Source organism: Carcharhinus amblyrhynchos, chromosome 2 (assembly GCF_965287045.1).
Source record: "Carcharhinus amblyrhynchos chromosome 2, sCarAmb.v2.hapA, whole genome shotgun sequence".
In the NCBI taxonomy this organism is placed as follows: Eukaryota; Metazoa; Chordata; class Chondrichthyes; order Carcharhiniformes; family Carcharhinidae; genus Carcharhinus; species Carcharhinus amblyrhynchos.
The window spans coordinates 25,722,798-25,744,892 of NC_137325.1; the positions used below are offsets into that span (position 1 = coordinate 25,722,798).

The 22,095-nt window shown below is 39.8% G+C and overlaps 1 protein-coding gene across 1 annotated transcript in view; it reads right to left on the reverse strand.

The window, feature by feature from the left end:
• Positions 1 to 22,095, reverse strand: part of osbpl10b (oxysterol binding protein-like 10b) — a 211,152-nt gene that overhangs the window by 39,147 nt on the left and 149,910 nt on the right. The window contains exon 8 of the mRNA XM_080203623.1: positions 9,390 to 9,882. Coding sequence (XP_080059749.1) covers positions 9,390 to 9,882 — 493 coding nt within the window. The remainder of the gene's footprint in view (positions 1 to 9,389; positions 9,883 to 22,095) is intronic.

Consider the following 22,095-nt stretch of genomic DNA (forward strand, 5'->3'; position numbering starts at 1 on the left):
GGGCTTTGATGTTGATCATCACCAACATGGACCTGACATGCTGGACCCTGAGGGTCCAGGGCAGCACCACCAATCACTCAGCAAAGCAGAACGTTCCCCCCCCCCCCCCCCACCCAACGACACTCAAATAATGGGTCACTCCATCCCCAACACACAACACAAGCAGGACGGTGACCCAAATCAACACCCCTCAGCTCCCCTCCTCTAAGTCCCCCCCTCAACCTTTAATCCCAACTTGGGCCACCCAAGTTCCCACTCAGGCCCTCCTCAGATTGCCCTTTAGCTCCCTCCCCCTCCAACCTTGGCCCCCTCCCCTACTCGTTCAGATCCCCAATCAGATGCTTCCTCAGCCCCCGCTTCAGCTCCCTCCCCCTCCAACCCTCCAATCAGCCAAAAAGCCACAAGGATAACTAAGGAGACACTAGAGCCTATTAAAAAAACCAAAAATGTGTCCTGTGTGTGCAGATGGATGATGCGGGTATGATTCGTAATGAATACTTGGGTCTGCCTTTACAAAAGAAAGAGATGATACAGACATTGTGGATAAGGATGAGGCAATTAAAGTATTGAATGAGTTAGACAAAGGGAAAGACTAAGTATTAAGGGATTAGCACCCTTGGACAAATGATCACAGCTAGATGAAACCTACCCCAGGCTGTTAAAAAAAAAGTCAGGGTGGAAACTGCAGAGAGTCTGACCATAATTTTCCAATCCTCACTGGGTAAAAGTGAAGTGACGGAGGATTAGAGATCTGCTCATATTGTATCTTTGTTTAAAAAGGGGGTGACCGATAGATCGAATAATTGCAGACCAGTCAGCCTGACCTCAGTAGTGGGCAAATAATTCTGAGGAACAGGATAAACTGTCAGTTAGAAAGGTGTGGATTAGTCAAGGACACCATGGATTTGTTAAGGGGAAGTTATGTCTGACTGATTTGATTGAATTTTTTGAGGAAGTAACAAGGAGGATTGATGACATGTAGTTGATGATGTCTATATGGATTTTAGCAAGGCACTTTTTTAGCAAAGTTTAAAGTAACTTCATTGCAATATTAATGTAAGTCTACTTGTGACAATAAATAAACGTAAACACAGCAGACTGATAAAAATAAAAATTCATAGGACCCAGAGGAATGAAACAACTGGATATAAAATTGGCTCAGTGGCAGGAAACAAAGGCTACTTGTTGATGAACGGTTTTATGACAAGAAGACTGTTTCCAGTCGGGCTCCACAGGGCTCAATACTAGGTCTCCTGCTTTTTGTGGTATATATTAATAGTTTGAACGTAAATGTAGGGGAAATGATTGAGATGCTTGCAAGTGGCATAAAAATTGGCTGTGCGGTTGATAGCATGGAGGATTGCTGTAAACTGCATCAGTAATAGATTGGCCAGGTGGGCAGAAAACTGGCAAACATAATTCAATCTTAGAAGTGTGAGATGATCCATTTGGAAGATCAGACTAGGCAAAGGGTTACACAATAAATAGGAGGATCTGGAGAGTTGTAGAGGATGTGTCTTGAGTGAATGTCTACACATCCCGAGGTGCAATGGTTATAGGTGTTATGATTTCTAACTATGGCTGGTTGTGACTGTCACATGGTATTTCCCAATAACATTGTTTCAGGATCTAGTTGTCAGATTGGTCCTGGTAACCTGGATTAAATTTCCATTCTTTCCTGGTTTCCTGAACTCTGGCACTGTGTGAATATGACTGCAGATGTAAAGACTCTTGTCAGTCCCATAGGCAGGAATTTTCTGACCGCTTATGCCAGTAGGATTTTCCCATCCCGCTGCACAGAATGGACATTTAGCTTGTCAGCAACTTCTCTGGCTTCGCTGCAAAAGGAGTGTGGCATGAATGGGCTTTGAGATCACGCCCTTGGGTTGAAGATAGAATATGATGGATGTACTTATGTGATATGTCCTTTCTAGCTGGGAGGATAACCAGTTGAAAAACATATCTGTTTTGATCAGGCTTTCTCCAACATTGCCAAATTTTGTTATTGTATTGATTGGGGTGCAGCAGACACACATGCAAACACTGTGACGTTAAATAAATCTTCATCAATACAAATTATAAGACTTCATAAGACCATTCACTGATTCCGTGTTGCTAATAAACAGAACTACTGGGATCAACAATTGGCAACAACCAATTATTAACAAAGATGGATTTGAATGGAGTCGCTTATAACAACAAAAGTGCATTATACCAAAGGACACCTCTTGAGGCCACATGATCATTTGAAACTGAGTCATGAGATAATTTTACAAATGTTTACATTTTACTATACAAACTTTAATCAATTTAATCAGTGACATCCCTGTTAATCAGGAAGCCATTAGATCTAAAACTATGAACAGTCAAGTCCAATATATCATGATTTTAATGAGAATATTAAAATAACCTGTCCTTGTAGTCAATTTAAATGTCAAATCCAAGAAGTAATTTGAAATTGTATAACCAACTTCAGAAAACATTTTAGGAGTAAGAGACAAAATTTCTCAGATTTTAGTCATTTGTAGCAAAATGTCAGAAGATTGGCAAGTATCACTCAATTGTCTTATTGCATAAAATATAAGGAATGCGCACATGATGTTCATGTTACTTGGGCAATTTTAGCCTTTCAATGTAGTCTATGCAAGAAGGGTATCAAGACCCAAAGAGGTCTGAGTCAACTTGAGGTTCACTTGCATCCTGAACTAAGGAATTGGAAACAAGTAGCTACTTGGAGGTGATGGTTTCCTGTTATGAGTAAAAATTCTACTCTGTCTATAGTGGAGATGTTGCTCCTTTTTGTTTGTAGAAAGAATATTGTGGTCATTAAAAAAAAAACAATGTTATGAAAGCCAAGATAGTGACATCCAAAACTAATTAACAAATTTCTGACAAAAGATGTACTGCTGAGATGGCTAAACTTAGAAATAGTGTTAAGGCTGATGTGAAAACAAATGTTAATTTTCCTGCAGGTTTTACATCCTTATTCAATGAAGAGGCAGATATGTAAACAACAAGGCAGAAATAAATGTAAATAGGGGATAATGTAACTATGACAAATTTGGCACAAAATAAATATGATAAAATTGATGCCTTAACTTTGGAAAATATGACCTTTAAATTGACAGTTAATGATAAAAGGAAAATAAGTAATGAGCAGATAACTTGGTAAATCAGATGCTAGACAGAGTAATTAATATAGATTCAAAAATTGGTGGAGTTAAAAGAAAGCAATTAATTAATGGGTATGATCATGTAAATAAAAACCCAACATTTACCATGGGTGGCACGGTAGCACAATGGTTAGCACTGCTGCTTCACAGCTCCAATCAATTCCCGGCTCGGGTCACTGTCTGTGTGGAGTTTGCATATTCTCCTTGTGTCTGCATGGGTTTCCTCCAGGGGATCCGGTTTCCTCCCACAGTCCAAAGATGTGCAGGTTAGGTTTATTGGCCATGCTAAAAATTGCCCCTTAGTGTCCTGAGATCCGTAGGTGAGTGGGATTAGTGAGTAAAATATGTAGGGATATAGGGATGGGGTCTGGGTGGGATTGTGTTCGGTGCAAACTCAATGGGCCGAAGGGCCTCTTTCTGCACTGTAGGGTTCTATGATTCTATGATTGAAAAATACAGGAGCCAGAGAGAGATTGGCAAAAAATAAATTTGAAGTCTTGATAAAACTATGAGATGGAGATACTGGTATTAGACTTGGGTGGGCGCAGTAAGAACTCTCACAACACCAGGTTAAAGCCCAACAGGTTTATTTGGAATCACGATCTTTCGAAGCACTGCTCCTTCATCAGGTGAGTGGAGATACCTTCACAAATTTGGCATATATAGGCAAAGATACAATTGCTAGATAATTACAGATTGAAATATGAAGAATGGTTGGAATGTGTCTCTACAGGTAGTCAAATCTTTACAGGTACAAACGGTGTGTGTACAAAGAGGTGTGAATTGTCTCAAGCCAGGACAGTTAGTAGAATTTTGCAAACCCAGGCAGTATGGTGGGAGTTACAAGTAGTTTGACATGAGCCTAAAATCCTGGTTGAGGCCATCCTCATGCATGCAAAACTTGGCCATCAGTTTTGCACGGCGATTCTGCATTGACGTGTGTCTTGAAAGCCTTCTTGGAGAACGTTTATCATGGCTGCAATCCTCCAGCTGTTCACATCGGTGGGATTCTACAGTCCCACCAGCAGTGAACCCCTTTCCACATGATTCCCGTCAGTGTGGGGTGATGTCAATGGGAATTCCCATTGTGGCAGCAGGACCAGAGAATTCTGTTTGCAAACAATGTGCCACTTCCCACAAACACAGCTGGGAGGCCAGAGAATCTTGCTTAATGTCTTTAAACATGCTTGATTTGGAAATGTATTTCATAAAGAACTTACCAGACGGTAGCAAAGCAAACATAGGTGAATTTTCTAAAGTTATGAAGATGGCTGATAATTCGCAATTATTCAATCCGATTGTGCAAAGTGAGATCAAGATTGTTATTGACCAATTTAAAAAAGAAACTGCACTGGAATTCAGTAAGATTACAATTAAGGACTTGAAATATTTGAACACTAAAAACGTTAATTTACTCTCTCATGTGTTTATGATTTGGCTGTAATCTAGAATAAAAACAATATTAAAACCCATAGGACTGTGTTCATTCCAAAATCTGATGATCCCAGGGACCTTGAAAATATAGATTAGTGGATGACATAATGATTGGCGCCATAACTTTAATATCGTTTACGAAAATCATAGTGAGTAGACTAGCCAGGGCGGTGAAATTAAATAAGAGGCAAAATGGTTTTATAACTGGTTCTGGCTGCAATGAGATCATAGCTATTTTATAAAATTGTTTCAAAGATGCAAGAAGTCAAAGGAAAGATCTTGCAGTCATATATATAGATTTAGCCAAAACATTTGATTCAAATTGATTTTTAAAAGTTTACAAAGGCTAGAAATTAATGGTAAATTTATTAACTTGATTGATAATCTACATAATGAGTCTTCTACTATAATCAAAACAAATAAAGAAAAGGCAAATCTAATTCCAACAAAGGTGTCAAACAGGGAATCCCTTGTCACCAAAGCTTTTCAGTATTGCCATGGATACGTTACTGTGTATATTGGAAGAAAATGGTGTCAGTTTCTGATTAAGTTGTGACTCCAGGGAGTCTCTAGTCTTTGCCGATGATATCGCTCTGTTAAGTGATTCCTATACAGCCTTGACAGAGAATGTACTCATTTTCGATAAATTGTGTAAGACGAGACTTGAAGTTAGTATCAAAAAGATAACTGTTTTTTATATATCAATGAATAAAACATTCCATGACAATAATAAGAGCCCACAGAAGATCAAAGGAAATAATCTTAAGTACAGCATATCAGGAGAGTTCGAGAAATATCTAGGAGCAAAGACTCACCCCTGTGTTGGTCACAGAGAGGAGACCCAAAGCTGCAAGCTTCATTCTTGGATTGATAACTTTAATGTTAAGTCATACAATCAAAGAATCATAGAATCCCTACAGTGCAGAAGGAGGCCATTTGGCCTATCTAGTCTGTGCCTACAACAATCCCATCCAGACATATCTCTGTAACCCCACATATTTATCCTCCTAATCCCCACAACACTAGGATCAATTTAGCATGGCCGATCAACCTAACCTGCACATTTTTGGACTATGGGAGGAAACCAGAGCATCCAGAGGAAACTCAGGCAGGTACATGGACAACGTGCAACTCCACATAAGAACATAAGGACATAAGGACATAAGAACATAAGAATTAGGAGGAGGAGTAGGCCATCTAGCCCTTCGAGCCTGCCCCGCCATTCAATAAGATCATGGCTGATCTGTCGTGGCTCAGTTCCACATTCCCGCCCTCTCCCCATAACCCTTAATCCCCTCTCTTATCAAAAACCCATCAACCCGTGTCTTAAAAATATTTAGCGAGGCAGCCTCCACCACTTCAACGGGCAGAGAATTCCAGAGATTCACCACCCTTTGAGTGACAGTCACCCAAGGATAGAATTGAACCTGGGTCCCTGGTGCTGTAAACCAACAGTGCTAATCACTGTACCACCCAAGTTCTCTTAAACCTACACAGTGGTATGATATTTTAAAAATCTATTTCATTTCTTGCTTTTACTATCAATTAATTCTAACAGAATCAGCCTAAAACACTTTAATTGAGCTAGATGGCATTATCAAAAAAATGACTAAGAATATGTTACACCTCCCAAAGGATATCTCTGATGGCATTCTATATTCGAAAGCGAGAAATAGCAATCTTTGATTGCCGAAATTAGAAATGCAGATTCCCATAGCTGTACTCAAGAAGATTGAATCATTAAAATTAACTTTGGATGAGATAATTAAAGCTTCCTTTTCATATAATGGTGAAGATTTTGATCAAAAAGGAGTCAGATCTACATACTTAACATAATTAAAGATATCTTAACCAATACACTTCAGAATGGGTCAACTGATGAGCCATCGGCCCCAGGAATAATTAGCAGCCAAAATAGTGAAACTTTCCTCAATTAACGCAATATGAATTTAACATTTGGGTTACATTAAATTTTCAGACTATTGGCATTTTGTAATTTTACAATAAAATTATTTTGAATCACTAGCTATGTTTTAACTGTTTTAAATAATTCACTTTTTTTTCCCAGAACCTTTCCCTCGGGTGTAATGACTATCCAACTAGGTACTTTTTATCATTTGGCAGACTTGCAAACAGCATTAAATGCAGGAGATGTAATACAGTCAATGAGATCATTTCCCACAGTTGTCCATACGTCAAAAATGCAAGGATTCATCAACCTTCTTAAAGATAAAGGCAGGATTTTCGACTTCCAATCATATTGAGCAGGTTTAGTGACAGGAAAGGAAAATATCATGAGAACTGCACGTCGATGTACACCCTAGCTATGACTGTAACACTACATTCTGCCCTTTCCTTTCATTCCCTATGTACAGATGTACAATACGCTTTGCCTATATACACTGCAATAAATAATACCTTTCACAGTATACTAATACATGTGACAATTATAAATTAAGTCAATAATTCTACCCCTTATTCTCTGTCAATGACAGGGCACTTTTCCTGATGCTGGGAACATCATTTGAATATATTAACATATAATTATCAGGCCCCTAGATCAGAATCATCTCTCCTGTTCAGAAAATTCATCCATGTTGACATCAGGGTAGAACAGCTACTGATACATTCAGGGAAGGAAGGGTCATGCCAAGGGACAGTGCTTGAGTAGTGCCAAGGGTATATGGAGGGGGAGGGAGGAGGGATCCAGGGTCAACTCCTATGCTCTCTCTGCACTGGGACAGCCTTTAAAAATGTGCCCATATCCTCGGCTGACTAAGTTGCCTACAACACTGACGAATCAGAAGCCACCCTGCCAGCAACACATTATCTTTTTGAAGTCCCGGACTGTACGGCTGAAAAACCCACCATTACTGTTGACAGCTCCAACTCCACTTTCCCCGCTTGACATCGGCCTTTGCCTATTTCCAGAAAGATCTCGCAAAGATTATTTGAAGTGAATGTACTGCCTATTTGAAGCCACACATTCGAACAGATAACAGATCACTTTTTATAAAGATGATGATGTCTTTGTTGTGGGCATTACAGTTAGATTCGAAGACAATGATAATTTCTTACAGAAAGACTGGGAAGACAAGGTCAAAAAGTACCAACATTTGACAGATAAAATTAAAAGACCTGAGAGGTGGTAGGAATGTAAAACATTTTGGTTTTGTGGTTGGATCATGAGGTAAATGGTATGAACAAGGATAATTCATTAATAAATTTTTAAGGATTAACCATTACAAAAGCTTTGCCCAGCAAGAGTCCAGTCTTGCTATGCTCTTAGTTTTACAGCTAGTACAAGTTTTTATGGATGATTGATTTTTGTCTGACTATATTTTCGTCATGTTCTTTCTGTTGTTCCGCTCAGGTTTATTAGTGTTTATTTTGTTTCAGTTTTTATTTTAAATTGTATTGATTTGAATAATAAAGATGTACATCATTTTAATAATATTTTAAGAGTCTTCAACAGATTTCAAATGATAGATTCTGAATGGATTCTGACTTCGCTCTCAACCCGTACGTCGGTTGTCCCAGGGGATACAATGACTCCTAACTTCTTTAGACTGACAACCTCTGTTGAATTGCCAATTTTGACAAACTCAGCTGCATTGTAATTGCATAGCTCTGTTTCCCCTAACTTTCCTCTCTCAGACTGAGAGACAGGAACTGAACCCCACCCACCCAGCCCTCAGCAGCATCACTGCAGAGTAACTGGGCTGTATAGATGCAAGTCAGTCCCCTTGTTATGACAGTAGCTGCTGTAAAAGGGAATGTTTAAAGGGACAGGGAGCAGGTAAGTTTCACTCTTAAGTGGGGGCTGAGGATGGGGAGACCAGATGGGAGAGGTTGGGGGGAGTCAGAGTCGGAGTTGGAGTCGGAGCCGGGGCAGGGTTGGGGGGTTGGAATTGGGGCGGGGGGCGGGGGGCGGGGGGCGGGGGGGGGGGGGGGGGGACGGAGGGGGGGACAGAGAGGGGTGCATTGGACTGGAACAGGAGGGGGGTGGAGTTTCAGGGCCAGAATGGAAGAGGGTGATGGTATGAGGTATTGTAAAAGCGGGCAGTTCCTGCCTCTCCTTCTTCAGCCCTGGGAAACGTGCATAACCTGCTGAATTACTTGACTTAAACAGATAAACCAACTGTCCCTCACCCACCTCCTCCCCAAGCCACCCCAACATCATCAAATCCATCATTACAAAAAAAAATGGCAACAGGATTGCACACACACATTCTAAGATCAATGATCCTGGCATATGAGCAGACATTTTACAACAGCCCACCGCAGTGCTGATATTGATTTGATGTTGAATCTAATAATTCTACACCTGAAATGTTAGCATTTGGCATAACAACCCAACAGGTTGGAAATCTGCTTTGAGAAAAGGAAGGATTATTTTTCAAGGTTGCATTCACATAATTAGCAGCACAGAAACAGGCCATTCAACCCAACTGATTTATGCCTGTGTTTCTGCTCCACATGGACCTCCTCCTATGCCACTCCATCTAACTTTGAATATAAAAATTTCCATGTTCTGGGAAATTTTGACATTTTAAACAAAGATTTGCAGCATTAACATTTAAATAGAGTGCTCTCCAACAAATATTGGATTGGACTAACATGAGAACTTTTTGTCTTTGAAAACTATATTTAGAAATCTAACTAGATAATGGCCAAATTGCAGTCATTGATTAATAACTGAATATCATAGCAGCTCATAGTCCACGGTAATACAATAAGCATTGACTTAAAAAGATTGATAGATTTGCAAACTGCTCTTACCTTCTCCTACCATGGTGACCCCTATGGACATCCCCATGAATTTGCTCTTGGTCCACACGTGTGCATTGACACAAATTTTCCTCTCTTTGCATTCACAGTAAAAACCAGAAACTGGTGGGTGATGGGAAACTTGTTCTGCTGCAAATCTGACTTTGTAACACTCTGTTGAGTCCTTGCTGGACTCGAAGGCTTGCTGGGTCTTGGGCTGATCCTTGGTTAAAGTGCTGTTGGCTCTGTTGGCTTTTACTTCGTCTTTCGGCACATCCCAAGAGCAGTGGAAAGTTTCTCCAATAATCGGATTATATGGTTTCTTTGCCACCGCTCCCTTTCGGCCCTCATGGAAAGAAGTCAAGTAATATTCCACAAAGCTGATAATCCGCTCTTCAGCTGTGGTACCAGCAGTGATCGACACAAACATGTCTGCATGGGCCATGAAATTTGCATACATTTCCAGCAGTGATCTCTTCTCTAAAATAAAAGTTGGAAGCACCACCTGTGTTAAGAATGTACAAAGACGACAATTTAGTTCTTTCTATTCTATTAGTATCTTGAATATCAATTTGAAAAATAATGAGCATCTTAACATAGGGAAGATGTTCGTTCATTCTGGAGGCAGGCTGCAAGGTTTTGTTAAGGTATAGATCAGAAACCCCAAAGTATGTTATGAAGCTCAAATAGATCTCAATAGTTCTTCAACTTTGACATTAGTGTGTTTCGTTTCAGGTATGATGCTACTGGCACACAGGGGAGTTTTTATTAAAACAAACTTTATTTAACAATACAGTTTAACCATAACAAATGAAATAGCTTAACTTCTACCATTTGAAATACTTAAACATGACAAGGTACAATTATTAACTGCTAACCTATCTCTATTAGTTCCAACTCAAGGAATATTCCTCTTATAGATGTAAACTCCTCTTCAAAACCAGTTAGCAACACGCAGGCTTATGTGCTCAAGCCTTAAGCCTCCAGAACACCTCTGGAGGGAGAGCAAGAGCAAATGAGAGCAACATTTCTCACTTCTTTCAGATCCCTGCACTAACTGCTTGTTTGTCCCTATAAACTTAGCTCCTCTCCTTAAGCACATGACTATGTCAATTAACCTTATCAAAACCCTATTCTGAAGCCCTAGGGGAAGAACCAAATAAACAAAAATGAATTAACTCAGATTAAAATAAAATCTTCCCTAGCTAAAATCAATCATTAGCCTGCATTCTCAGCATGTGAGCTACCTGATACCTAGCCAAATTGGCACCATGTAAAACAGAGCTGAATTCTAAACATACCCCTTCCAGGAAACATGATATAAATACATTTCTGAAAAGCACAGTATCACCACAATGTAAGATATTTCTAGTTAAGAAAATCATGACAACTTTGTGTGGAAGATACTATAGAACTATATTGGAAACAGGATAAATCTTGAAGATGGTAACATATTCTATTGGAAGGGTTCAGATAATTCTGAAGCAATCTCTCCATTGTACCCGTTAATGGTATTACTGCCTACGGCTTGTCAGACATCCTATGCAACTTGAATTCTGACCTTCCGTTACCACCAATTAGTACTGTGAAGCTCAAGACCTAAACAACTTCAGGTACTTTGATGTTGGATGTCACCGAAGGCCACAGTAAAATATTTAATAATTGAACAATTTTATAGATTCATAGAATGGTCACAGCACAGACGGTAATCCTGCACATTGTGTCTGCACTGGCTCTCTGATAGTGCAATTCACCTAGTCCCACTCTGCTCTCTTCTCCCCGTGACCCTGCATGTGCCTCCTTTTCAAGTATTAATCCAATTTCCTTGAGTGCCTCAATTGAATCCGCTTCCACCACACACTCTGACAGTGAATTTTAGATCCTAATCACTTGCTGCATAAAAATGTTTTCCCTTGTGTTGACATTGTGTCGACATTGTGTCTTTTGTCAGTAACCTTAAACATGATCCTTGAACATGAATTTCTCCCATTTTCACGTTCGTTTGGCACTTGAAATCTACAAGTTGGTATTAGGAAGGAAGAGAAGTTTGCTGGAAGGCTTTATTAAAATATGTATTACGCAATGGGAACGGGGTGGAGGAGTAGCACTATAGAACACTTTTGGTGATGGTGAAGAGAAGGACAAACTCATAGTGGAGTGCCACAGGCTTGTCTTGGGAGAAAGCAGCAGTCCTTATTTGTGAATGTCAAACTGCTTGTAAAGAAACAGGAGTAATGTCTTCTCTCAGGAGCCATCCATTAAGTATGTCTATCTGCTCTTAAGAAGCTGCTTTAAGGCCTGAAAACAGGACCTAAAGACCCTGAAATTTGCAGAATGCATTACTGAATATTTTTCAATTTATTTATCTCCGACTATAATGGAACAAATATCAGCTGATTTTAGTTCAAAGCGTTCTAAGCTAAGAAAGATCACAGGTTACTGCCGGGAGCATAAACATTGGTCAGTATCTTACCCTTCTAACTGAATCCCAAAATGTAAGAATCTGCTTCATGGCCAAATGTATTCTCCAGTACTAAATTTTGGAAGAAACTGTCTACTTCACTGCTATAATTGCTCAAAGATGCTACAGAATTCTTCCTATCCAGTTCCTTTGCAGCTTGTTAGATAACTTAGAGCAATTCAATAATCATTATGCGAGTCAATCACTGCCAGTATCTGAAAATTCAATGGGATTACAAAGACTATGCATCTTCCAGAATTTCGCCAACAAAAGAGAAATTCGGGTAATGGCCTAGACATAAAAGAACTGTGACTGGGTCCTACAACTTGCACTTAAACAGGGTTTTTCATTTAACAAACTGTAATTCTGACCAATTTCTGCTGCCTGAATAACCTGCAATCAATCATAGTCTCGATTTTAACCTATTCGCTTCCAGAAGGGAGCCTATTTTTTCTGGATCTTCAATTTACACTCAGTTCAATTTTGCACTTTACTTCAACAAGAGAACAAATTGGAAAGAATATAAAGTGAGTGTTATCTCCTATTCAGCTTCTTCAAATCTCAGGTATACAAAATACAAGTGCCACTCATCCTACCCTGTAGCAGTGAATAGTCAGCTGTTGTCAGGCTCTGGGTCATTAGGGAATCTGTTGGTCAGTAATGACATCAGGTCAAAATATCCTGGTTGATGCTTTTCAGTGAACAGCGCAGCCAACTATTTAATTTTCCTTGCTAATGACTAGCAATAGACACATAACTGTCTAATATCTTAGATGATAACCGATAATTTCCCAGTCCTCCTCTGCCACCACCACTTGCTCTGGGAAAAAAAGCAATTAATGGACTTCTGATACAGACCACGCAAGATTTAATGAATGATGGATAGCCCAAAGGAAAGCAAGGCCAGCCTTCAGAAGAATAATGATGCAATTATTCTGGAAATTTCTTGGAGAATTGGAAAAACAGGTGATGCTAATTGAAGAACTTAACTATGTTTAGCTGGTGGTTGGTGGTTTTCACAAAACAGTCAAGGTGCATAAGCGGTAGACAGCAAGTACTGCTGCCAATGAAGGCTGAAATGTGCAATTTTGGCAAGCTGGGATGGTGCAACAATATCCAAATGTGTCCTGGCTTGATCTCAATAGATCTGTTGAAATGAGTGATTGATAGGAATACGGCACTACTGACTTAAAAGGGGAGATTACAGGAGGTTGACCATGACTCAAAAATCTGTTCAATATCTGAATGATGAGTTCAGAAACGGCAGACAACAGAGCATAAGCAAGCCAAATCACTGAAGCATGAATGGTTGGCCCTTTTCGTAGGTATGAAGAGAGAACTAGCTACGGTTAATTGGATAAATAGACTAGACTGTATGGAGGTAAAAGAACAGTAGGAAACACTTAAAGAAACAACTCAAAACGTTCAACAAAAATTCATTGCATTGAAGAACAAAACCTTAATAATAAGGTCACATCCGTGGTTCACTCAGGAAGTTAAGGATAGTGCCGGATTAAAGGACAAGGCTCATGATGTTGCAAAAGACAGTTTGAGGTTTGGGGCTGTTTTGGAAATCAGCAAATGGCCATCAAAAGTTGATTACAAAGGCAGAAAACAGAATGAAAGTAAACTAGTCAGAAATATAAAAACAGATTGTTAGATCTTTTCTAACTATGTAAAAAGGGAGAGAGTAGCTAAAGTAAGTAAGTATTGAACCAATATTTTGTCTCTGCCTTCATAGTGGAAGACAAGTTCCACACCCAAAATAGATGATAATCTAGCAGCTAACAAGTGAGGAAATTAGGGAAATTAATATCTACATGACGGTACTAGAGAAACTTAAGAGGCTAAAATCTGTCAAATCCCCAGGACCTGATGGCCTACATCTTGGGGTTCTAAAAGAGAAAGCGGCAGAGATGGTGGATGTGCTAGCTTTGATTTCCAAGAATTCTTTAGATTCAAAACTGCTCCATTAGATTGGAAGTTGGCAAAAGCTTTTCACTGCTTTTCAAGCAAGGAAGGAGAGAGTGAAAACAATGAACTATAAGACAGATAGCATAACATCAGCTAATGCTGAAATTATCAAGGAAGTTTTAACATTAATGCACTTAAAAAAGCATAAAACAAGTCAGCATGGTTTACTAAAGGGAAATCCTGTTTGACAAATTTATTGGCGTTTTTTGAGGATGTAACCAATAGGGAAGATAAAGGAGAATCAGTAGATGTAGTAGAACTGGATTTCCAAAAGGCATTTGATAAGGAGCCGCAAAAAAAAGGCAAAATTAGGGCTCAAAGAATTGGAGGCAATATATTGGCATGGAAAAAGGAATAATTAATGGATAGAAAACAGAATGGGAATAAATGGAGCTTTTTCAGATTGGCAAGAATTTATTAGTAAGGTGCTGCAAAGATCAGTGTTGGGGCTTCAGTTATTCATATTCTGACATAACTATGATATGGAGACAGAGTAATATATCTAACTTTGCTGATCTCAAGTTAGACGGCCCATCAATCCATCTGCACAGGCCACATTACAAGCATTCCAGCCTTTGTTATACAATTTCAAAATTTTTACACTACCTTCACCGGTGGCACCAATGGAGTCTCATTTTGCCACCACATCATCTTGGATGCAAACGGAGTTTGAAGTACAGAACGGGATACTAAGGTTATGTAACTCTCAAATTTAGACTCAATTTCAGATCATGTGTGAAGTAGGGAAAAGGTGAATGCATTTTGTACCTGAATGAAAAGGGTTAATGGATTTTGTACCTAGAATATGTCACAAACATAACCTTTCATTATGACTGATCTCCTTTAGCTTGTACTGTTCCTGGCAATAATATAAGTTATTTATTCATGTCTTACATGCTTTAACTCTCATTTTTATAAAGATGGATAGTCTAATGTGACTGTTGTTTTGTAGACTTTGTAAATCTTACCTACTTGTGTTAGTTGGACATTGTTACACAGATGGTAGTTTACGATACCGGCTTTTGACAGCTGCTGATGGCAGATCGTGATACCGGCTTTTAACAGGAAGAGTCCTGCTGGGACAGCCGCGATTACACAATAACTTCAAAGACAGTGATGCCAGTACTGCTGCAGAAAGGTTTTGAATTATGACCGTGTGTCGTGACTGCAGCTGCCAGCTGGACTGTGAATTGTGATTAAATCCGGGGCTACATCACGACCAAGGAAGGAACACCCGGAGTTCTGGCCGGAATGGGAAACTTGTGTCGTGATTGACACTAAGACTCATGACGTCTAAATGCCCACTTGTGTTTGTGTTCGATGAGAAGTTTGGTAGTCCCTGCTTCTCCCAAAGCTCTCGAATGAACACCAGCGCTTTGAAATAAAAGCTACTGTATTTTGATTCACCAAAAGTCTCAGAGGTATTATTTTACCTATAACAATGTGGGCTCTCAAAATATCCTAATAAATTTTACTACGGAAGCTTAGCTAAGACAACATCTGACTGCTCTGTCAGAAATCGATCAGAAGCATCTGCAGTTAATTAAATAATTGATGAGTTTGGTTGTAATCTTCCAAAATTCTCTAGATTCTGGAAAGGTCCCAGTGGATTGGAAACAAACATGATACCTCTGTTCAAGAAAGGAGGGAGACAGACAGCAGGAAATATAGGACAGCTAGCCTGAAGTCTGTCACTCCTAAAATGCTAGAATCCACTATTAAAGGGATAGCAACAGGACATGTGGAAAATCATAATACAAACAGGCACAGTCAGCATGGTTTTGTGAAAGAGAAATAATGTTTGACAAATTTATTAAAAATTTCTTTGAGAATGTAATAAGCAGGGTGGAGAAATGAGAACTAGGTGTGGGATTTACAAAAGGCATTTGATAAGGCACTAAATAAAAGGTTACCACATAAGCCAACAATATATAGTGATGCAGGTGATAGGTATGGATAGAGGACAGGCCAGAGTCAGTCTAGATGGGGTATTTTCAAGCAATAACTAGTGAAGTGTCTCAGGAATCAGTGGTGGGGCCTCAACTATTTACAATCTACATTAATTACTTGGATTAAGGGACTGACTATATTGTTGGCTAATTTGCTAACAATACAAAGATAGGTAAGAAAGCAAGTTGCACAGAGGATATTTAGAGTGTGTAGAAGGATATAGATAGGTTAAGTGAAAGGGCAAAAATTTGACAGATGGAGTATAAGGTTGCCCAATTTGGCAGAAAGAATAGAAAAACAGAACATTATTTAAATGCAGAGAGATTCCAGAACACTGTGGTACAGAGAAACCTGGGTGACCTTGTACATGAATCAAAATGTCAACAAGTAATTGAGGCAAGTGGAATGTGGGCTTTTGTTGCAAGAGAAATGGAGTATAAAATTAGATAAATGTTGCTACGACTGTACAGGAACTGGTGAGACCAGGCCTTGATTACTTCATACAGTTTTGGTTACCTTACTTAAGCAGGGCAACATTTGCATTGGAAGTTGTTCAGAGAAGGTTCACTAGGCTGCTTTCTGGGATGAGGGATTTGTTATATGAGGAAAAGTTAATTAAATTAGGCCTACACTCACTGTAGTTTAGATGAATGAAATGTGGTTTTACTGAAATATGTAAGATTATGAACAAATTACCAGTATAGAATCACTAATGCAATTTCATTAAAAATCATTGGATATTGCTCATCCAGAATCACTGGAAATCACAAACAGAAAACTACTGGAAATTACTAATACAGAAGAAATGTTTAAGTTTATTACTGTCACAAATAAGCTTGCGTTAACACTGCAGTGAAGTTACTGTGAAAATCCCCTAGTCATCAAACTCAGTAACCTGTTCATGTACACTGAGGGAAAATTTAGCACAGCCAATGTGTTTAACGAGCTTCTCTTTCTAACTCAGAAGGGAAACCCACACAGACATGGGGAGAACGTGCAGACTCCTCAGACAGTGGCCCAAGCTGGGAATCGAATCCAAGTCCCTGGCACTGTGAGGCAGCAGCACTAACCACTGTGCCCTCAGTATAAATGTCCTTTTGAGGGGTTAAATTAAACGTGTCACAATGTTTATGACTAACCACAAGCAATACTAGATGGATGGTTAACACATAATGAGGCCGGCGTGAAACTCATTTGCATCCCACTAATACGATGCAGACAAAAGGCCAGACTATTCATGCCCAATTCTCCATGGCACCAACAGCAAAACATGTGAAACACAGCTTGAACAACATAGTGTGCAGATGTTGGAACTCACCTGAGCAATGCCTGGGGCTACTTCCAGAGTTCAGGATGGAGGACAATGGCACACCTGGGTGCCAGAAAACCACAGCACTGAACCTTCTACATTCAGTACCCTTCGCCTGGAGGCAGGGGGGCGTCTTACAAAATGCTCCTGGAGATCCATCTTAATTTTCAGGAGGTCCAACTTCTTGCTTCTTGGGTCAGTGATATTGGGCCCCTTTTCAATATGGTGGCTGGATATGATGATGGACTATGCAGCATCAGGCTTGTCCCATTACTGAACATGGTGCAAAACGCTCAGTTACATAATTAATGGGGTCAGGGCTGAAAGATTTGGGGGTGAAGTTACCAAAAAAAAAAATAAGTGCTGAACAAGTGTAAAAACAGGAGAGAATCACGTCCATCTTTTTGGCGAGCTTTCAGACACCATCTTATGCCATTTAGTGCAAACAAAGAGGCAAAGTGTGATTCATGCCAGTAGGAAGAGTGGACGGAGTCTATTATTACCAGAAAGCCAGTTGCTCCCAAATAGGGGGTGCCACTGCGCATGCACTGATCTCCTGTTGTTCTGTTAAAGTGCACATATAACACTGAAAATCTGTCAGTGCCCTCACCCCCCTGGACATCAGTCCCGGACATCGCACTCCCCAATCGCTGGCCTCCCCAGCCGATCTCTATTCCAATACCTCTCTCCAGCTGATCGCTGGCTTCCCTGGTCAATCGTCGCTCTAATACCTGCACACCCCCTGTCCCACCCAGGCCAACCCCCCTCCCCAATTCCCAGATATATTTCTAAATGGAGCTGATAGCAAGAAAGCTTCTTTCTTTATATAACATTTATGTATGCTAAAAGTCAGTGTTCTTTACAGTCACTTTGCTACAATGTTTCAAAAGACTAAAAACACAGGAGGTAGTTGCTCATTTTTTATCCTACGGAAATTTCATGTATCCATGACAAATTTCTACCCATAATAAACAATTATCTTGCATTGACCCAAATTTCCCATTGCGTGAAGCTTTGTGCTGGCTCAGCAAAATGGAAATTGACTCCAAAGGTCTCACAACTATAAGTTCCATTTGATCACTTATGATGTTGCATCAGGGGAATCATACTAAGTGCTGTGTTCAGATGATTGTGATAGAAGCAAGTTAAAGTGGGCAGGCATAATTCTGTCCCCATTCACATGCATATTTTCTTCCCATGTATTTCTTTATAAATACCGATGTCCATAACAGAAACTGCTCAATAAACTTGTTCACCTGTAAATGTACTGTTCCACTAGTGCTGGAGTTGCAGCATAACCATTGGAGTATAGTGCAATAAATTTAAATGGAAAGTTTTCATTGTAAGTGTGGGCATGGAAACCTACAATGAAAACAGATGTTAGGAAAGACAGTACAACAAGTATGAGGATTGAAAACAGCATTTTCACCATCTCATATCTCTCCGTGGCAGCCACCTGTCTCATGCGCCTTGGAGGTCAACTTCTGTGGTCAGCAAAACTGAAATGTTTTCTCCAGAGTGCAAGGCTTGTCAAAATCTGTGGAGACTCTCAGCAGTCCAAATATCAGGGATCTCCTCTTGAACGTCTGGTTGGGTCCAAAGGAATGCCCAGCACTACATTTGGCAGCAACTCGATTTCAAGAGTTGTTAGAAGGATGACCGAATTAAGCCCTTTGGGCTCTACTTCAATAGGTCAGAGTGATGCATCCAGCGCATTGTAAAGATAGTGTGCTTCTTGCTTCTTGTGTGCTGTGCTTCTCAATTTTAGTCTACCATTGACTAGCCACAATGTGAAAAGTAGAACCAAATGTGTAATTTTCTCTCTATTGATACATAGCTCCTGAACAGGTAGTATATAGTAGTCCTCTATTATGCCTCATTGCAATACACAGAAACTGAGGTCCTCACGTCCCCTGACTAAAGAGGAACGCTGAGGAGATATGCAACGTGCTGGCTCACTAGCATATGAACACATTCTGGCGCTCTTGAACCAAACTCCCAGTTAAGGGCAAATAGCCCACTGTCTTGTGGATACCTTGGGAGAGGTGAAGCCTGACAGAAATCATAGAGCCCTTCAGTATAGAAAGAAGCCATCATGCCCATTGATGGTTTCGAAAGATAATCCCATCCAAGCCTTCCTCTCTGCCCTATCCTGCAATCCCGTGCATTTATCACGGCTAATCCACCTAATCTACACATCTTTAGACCAGAACACCCAGAGGAATCCCATGCAGACACCAAGAGTACATGCAAACTCCACAAAGTCACCCAAGATCGGAATTGAACCTTGGTTCCTGGAGCTGTAAGGCAGCAGTGCTAAACATCATGCCTCCATGTTGTCTATAGATAAATGATAGAACACAAACACAACACAATCCAACACAAAACAAATTGACCATCATTGTCAAGCTTCAAAGCACAGGACCAAGGGTGCGGGAATAACAAAGAGAAAGACAATGTTGAGTGTATCACTTCTAATAACGAGTGGTTTATTTTATGCTATAATCTAATCAGAGAGTTCTGATGATTATATAAATTAACTAAACCTCACTCTTAAGATTGAAGTGATCAACATGGCATCTGTCCATCTTGGGAGTTGATGGACTGTGCCCAGGATGGATGTCACTTCTGGATTAAGCATCATGTATTATGGCTATAGAGGCCAATTTGCAAGTGGCCATCGCTTGTGCAGCTAACACAGATTAATAGCATTGACCTAAGGTTCATTGATGACTTTTCCTTTTCAGCAGGCTTGCTATTCTGATACCTGACTTCTGTTTTTTCCACGCTCTTCCTGACTGCAACTCCAGGCAGGCCGGTGTGCCATGAGGGCTTACCATGCAATGACTCTGATCCTGGTCAACTTGAGATTGGAACCCCAGCAACGAGGTCTTGTTTCCTATTGCTCTACCCAATAAAACTCACATAATGAATGTCCAACATGTACATACTGTACCACTCAAAGATGAAGGCAACATCTGAGTGTAAAGCAGGGTTGTCCAATACAAATTGCTGACTAATCACAGATGTGGTTAGGGTGATAGCATTTTAACCACATGCACCCATTTTCGTACATACATTTACAGACATCCACTGCTATTGAGTAATCAAGTAATGCTTTCACATTGATCAAAAACATCAGAGTTTTTCAGCTCATCATTTTATCAGTAAATATATTAAATGTTAAAGTACACACATAAATGCAATGCACACGAGTACTAAAATGCCATGCCTAGAAGTGTCCACTTTTAATTTACTAATCAAAAAGACAATTAACTATTATCTGGGTTCCCAATTAGCCACCTGTGGTTAATGACTAATGTAGTGGATAACATTGGCCTAAATGTAAAAAACATGTTTGGATGCCATATTACCAAGGAGATCAGAAATTGCTTTTGAAGCAGGCACATCAGAGATGGAACAACATAGGAGATTATGGGGACACAAACAGAGAGAGTAAAACTTAGGTAGAATGTATAGCACTTTACTGTTTTTTAATATAAAAAACATTGCTCTGTCTATATTTTAAATGTGTGCATGCCTTAACTAAAAGCTACCGAAAAAACATGTTATTTATTTAATGGTCAATCACTCCTTGACAAAAAAATCCTTAAAAAAGTCATACTTCAATTTTGGTCTGACTAGTCAGTAAATTTCCTAGGACAACTATGTTTACTTCTCAGCTGAGGCAAGACAAAACTTTGCTCTATGTTTCTCTTTCTTATTGCATTGACTCAATTGGTTCTGCCAAACCCCATCTGATCATCTGTTGCAAAAGGAAACAATATTTTGATGTGCTGAACAAAACCAAAAACAATATTCATAAGTGTAGCAAGTGATATTATTTCATAGGATCCCTGCAGTGCAGAAAGAGGCTATTCGGTCCATCGAGTCTGCACTGATAACAATCCCACCCAGGCCCTATTCTCGTAAACCCACACATTTGCCTTGCTAATCCCTCTAACCTACGCATCCCAGGACACTAAGGGACAATTTAGAAGGTGAATCAACCTAACCTGCACACCTTTGGACTGTGGGAAGAAACCAGAGCACCCGGAGGAAACCCAGGCAGATATGGGAAGAATGTGCAAACTCCACACAGACAGCAACCCAGGTCCCTGGAGCTGTGAGGCAGCTGTGCTAACCACCGTGCTGCTCTTAATTACAAGGCCCAAGCAAAAATCAATTTTGCAAAATTTCTTCCTGTTGACCTAGATTTTCACTCCAGAGCTGAGTCACATGATTCAGGATATTTCCTGGCTTGGTGCACTCACCTTAGAAATTAGTCCCCAGACGATAGGATGTTCATTCTGTGACAATGTATTGGTGCCATGTTTCTTGTACAGACTTTTATTTAAAGCAGTTAGTTCCATTATTGGTGGTGTCATGTCTGTACCCAGCAGCCCATGTTGTTACTGCAGCAGCATAACTGATTTTATTTGCTGGAATGTTTATTTTAATATGGACTAAGGCAGGGCTGTTATTTTCTCCTGAGGTTTTTCAGAGTGGGGTTTGATGAGGTTGATTGATAAGTAAGGTCATGGGACTGGGTGGGCTATACTCACACACAGAAACCCAGCTCAGTTGTTATTTGGGATCTGTAGAGAGAAGAAATAGCTCTCTGAGTCTTTCCCTCTCTGGATTTAAAGACTGGGCTCTGTCATAAAACTGATCTCTCTCCCTGACGTGCTACTACTTGAAGGTAGATTGTTCTCTCAAAGTTGCTGTATGAGAGTCAGAGGGCAGATATCTTTCTGCATCTCACCAGGGGGCTTAAAAGATTGGAAATCTAGCATTCACGAGAGCTCATCCGCTTTTGGTGCTAATTGGCTCTGAAGTATGATTTATATCTATGGGGATATTGCTTAAATTAGAACTAAAGAGATAAATAGCTGTTAAGAATTATACTTTGTTATGTTTAAGTATTTTAATTGGTAATGGTCAAGCTAATTATTTTTTATTATATTCTAACTCTGTTCTTAAATTAAACTTGTTTTAATAAAAACTAGCTAGTGGTTCAATAG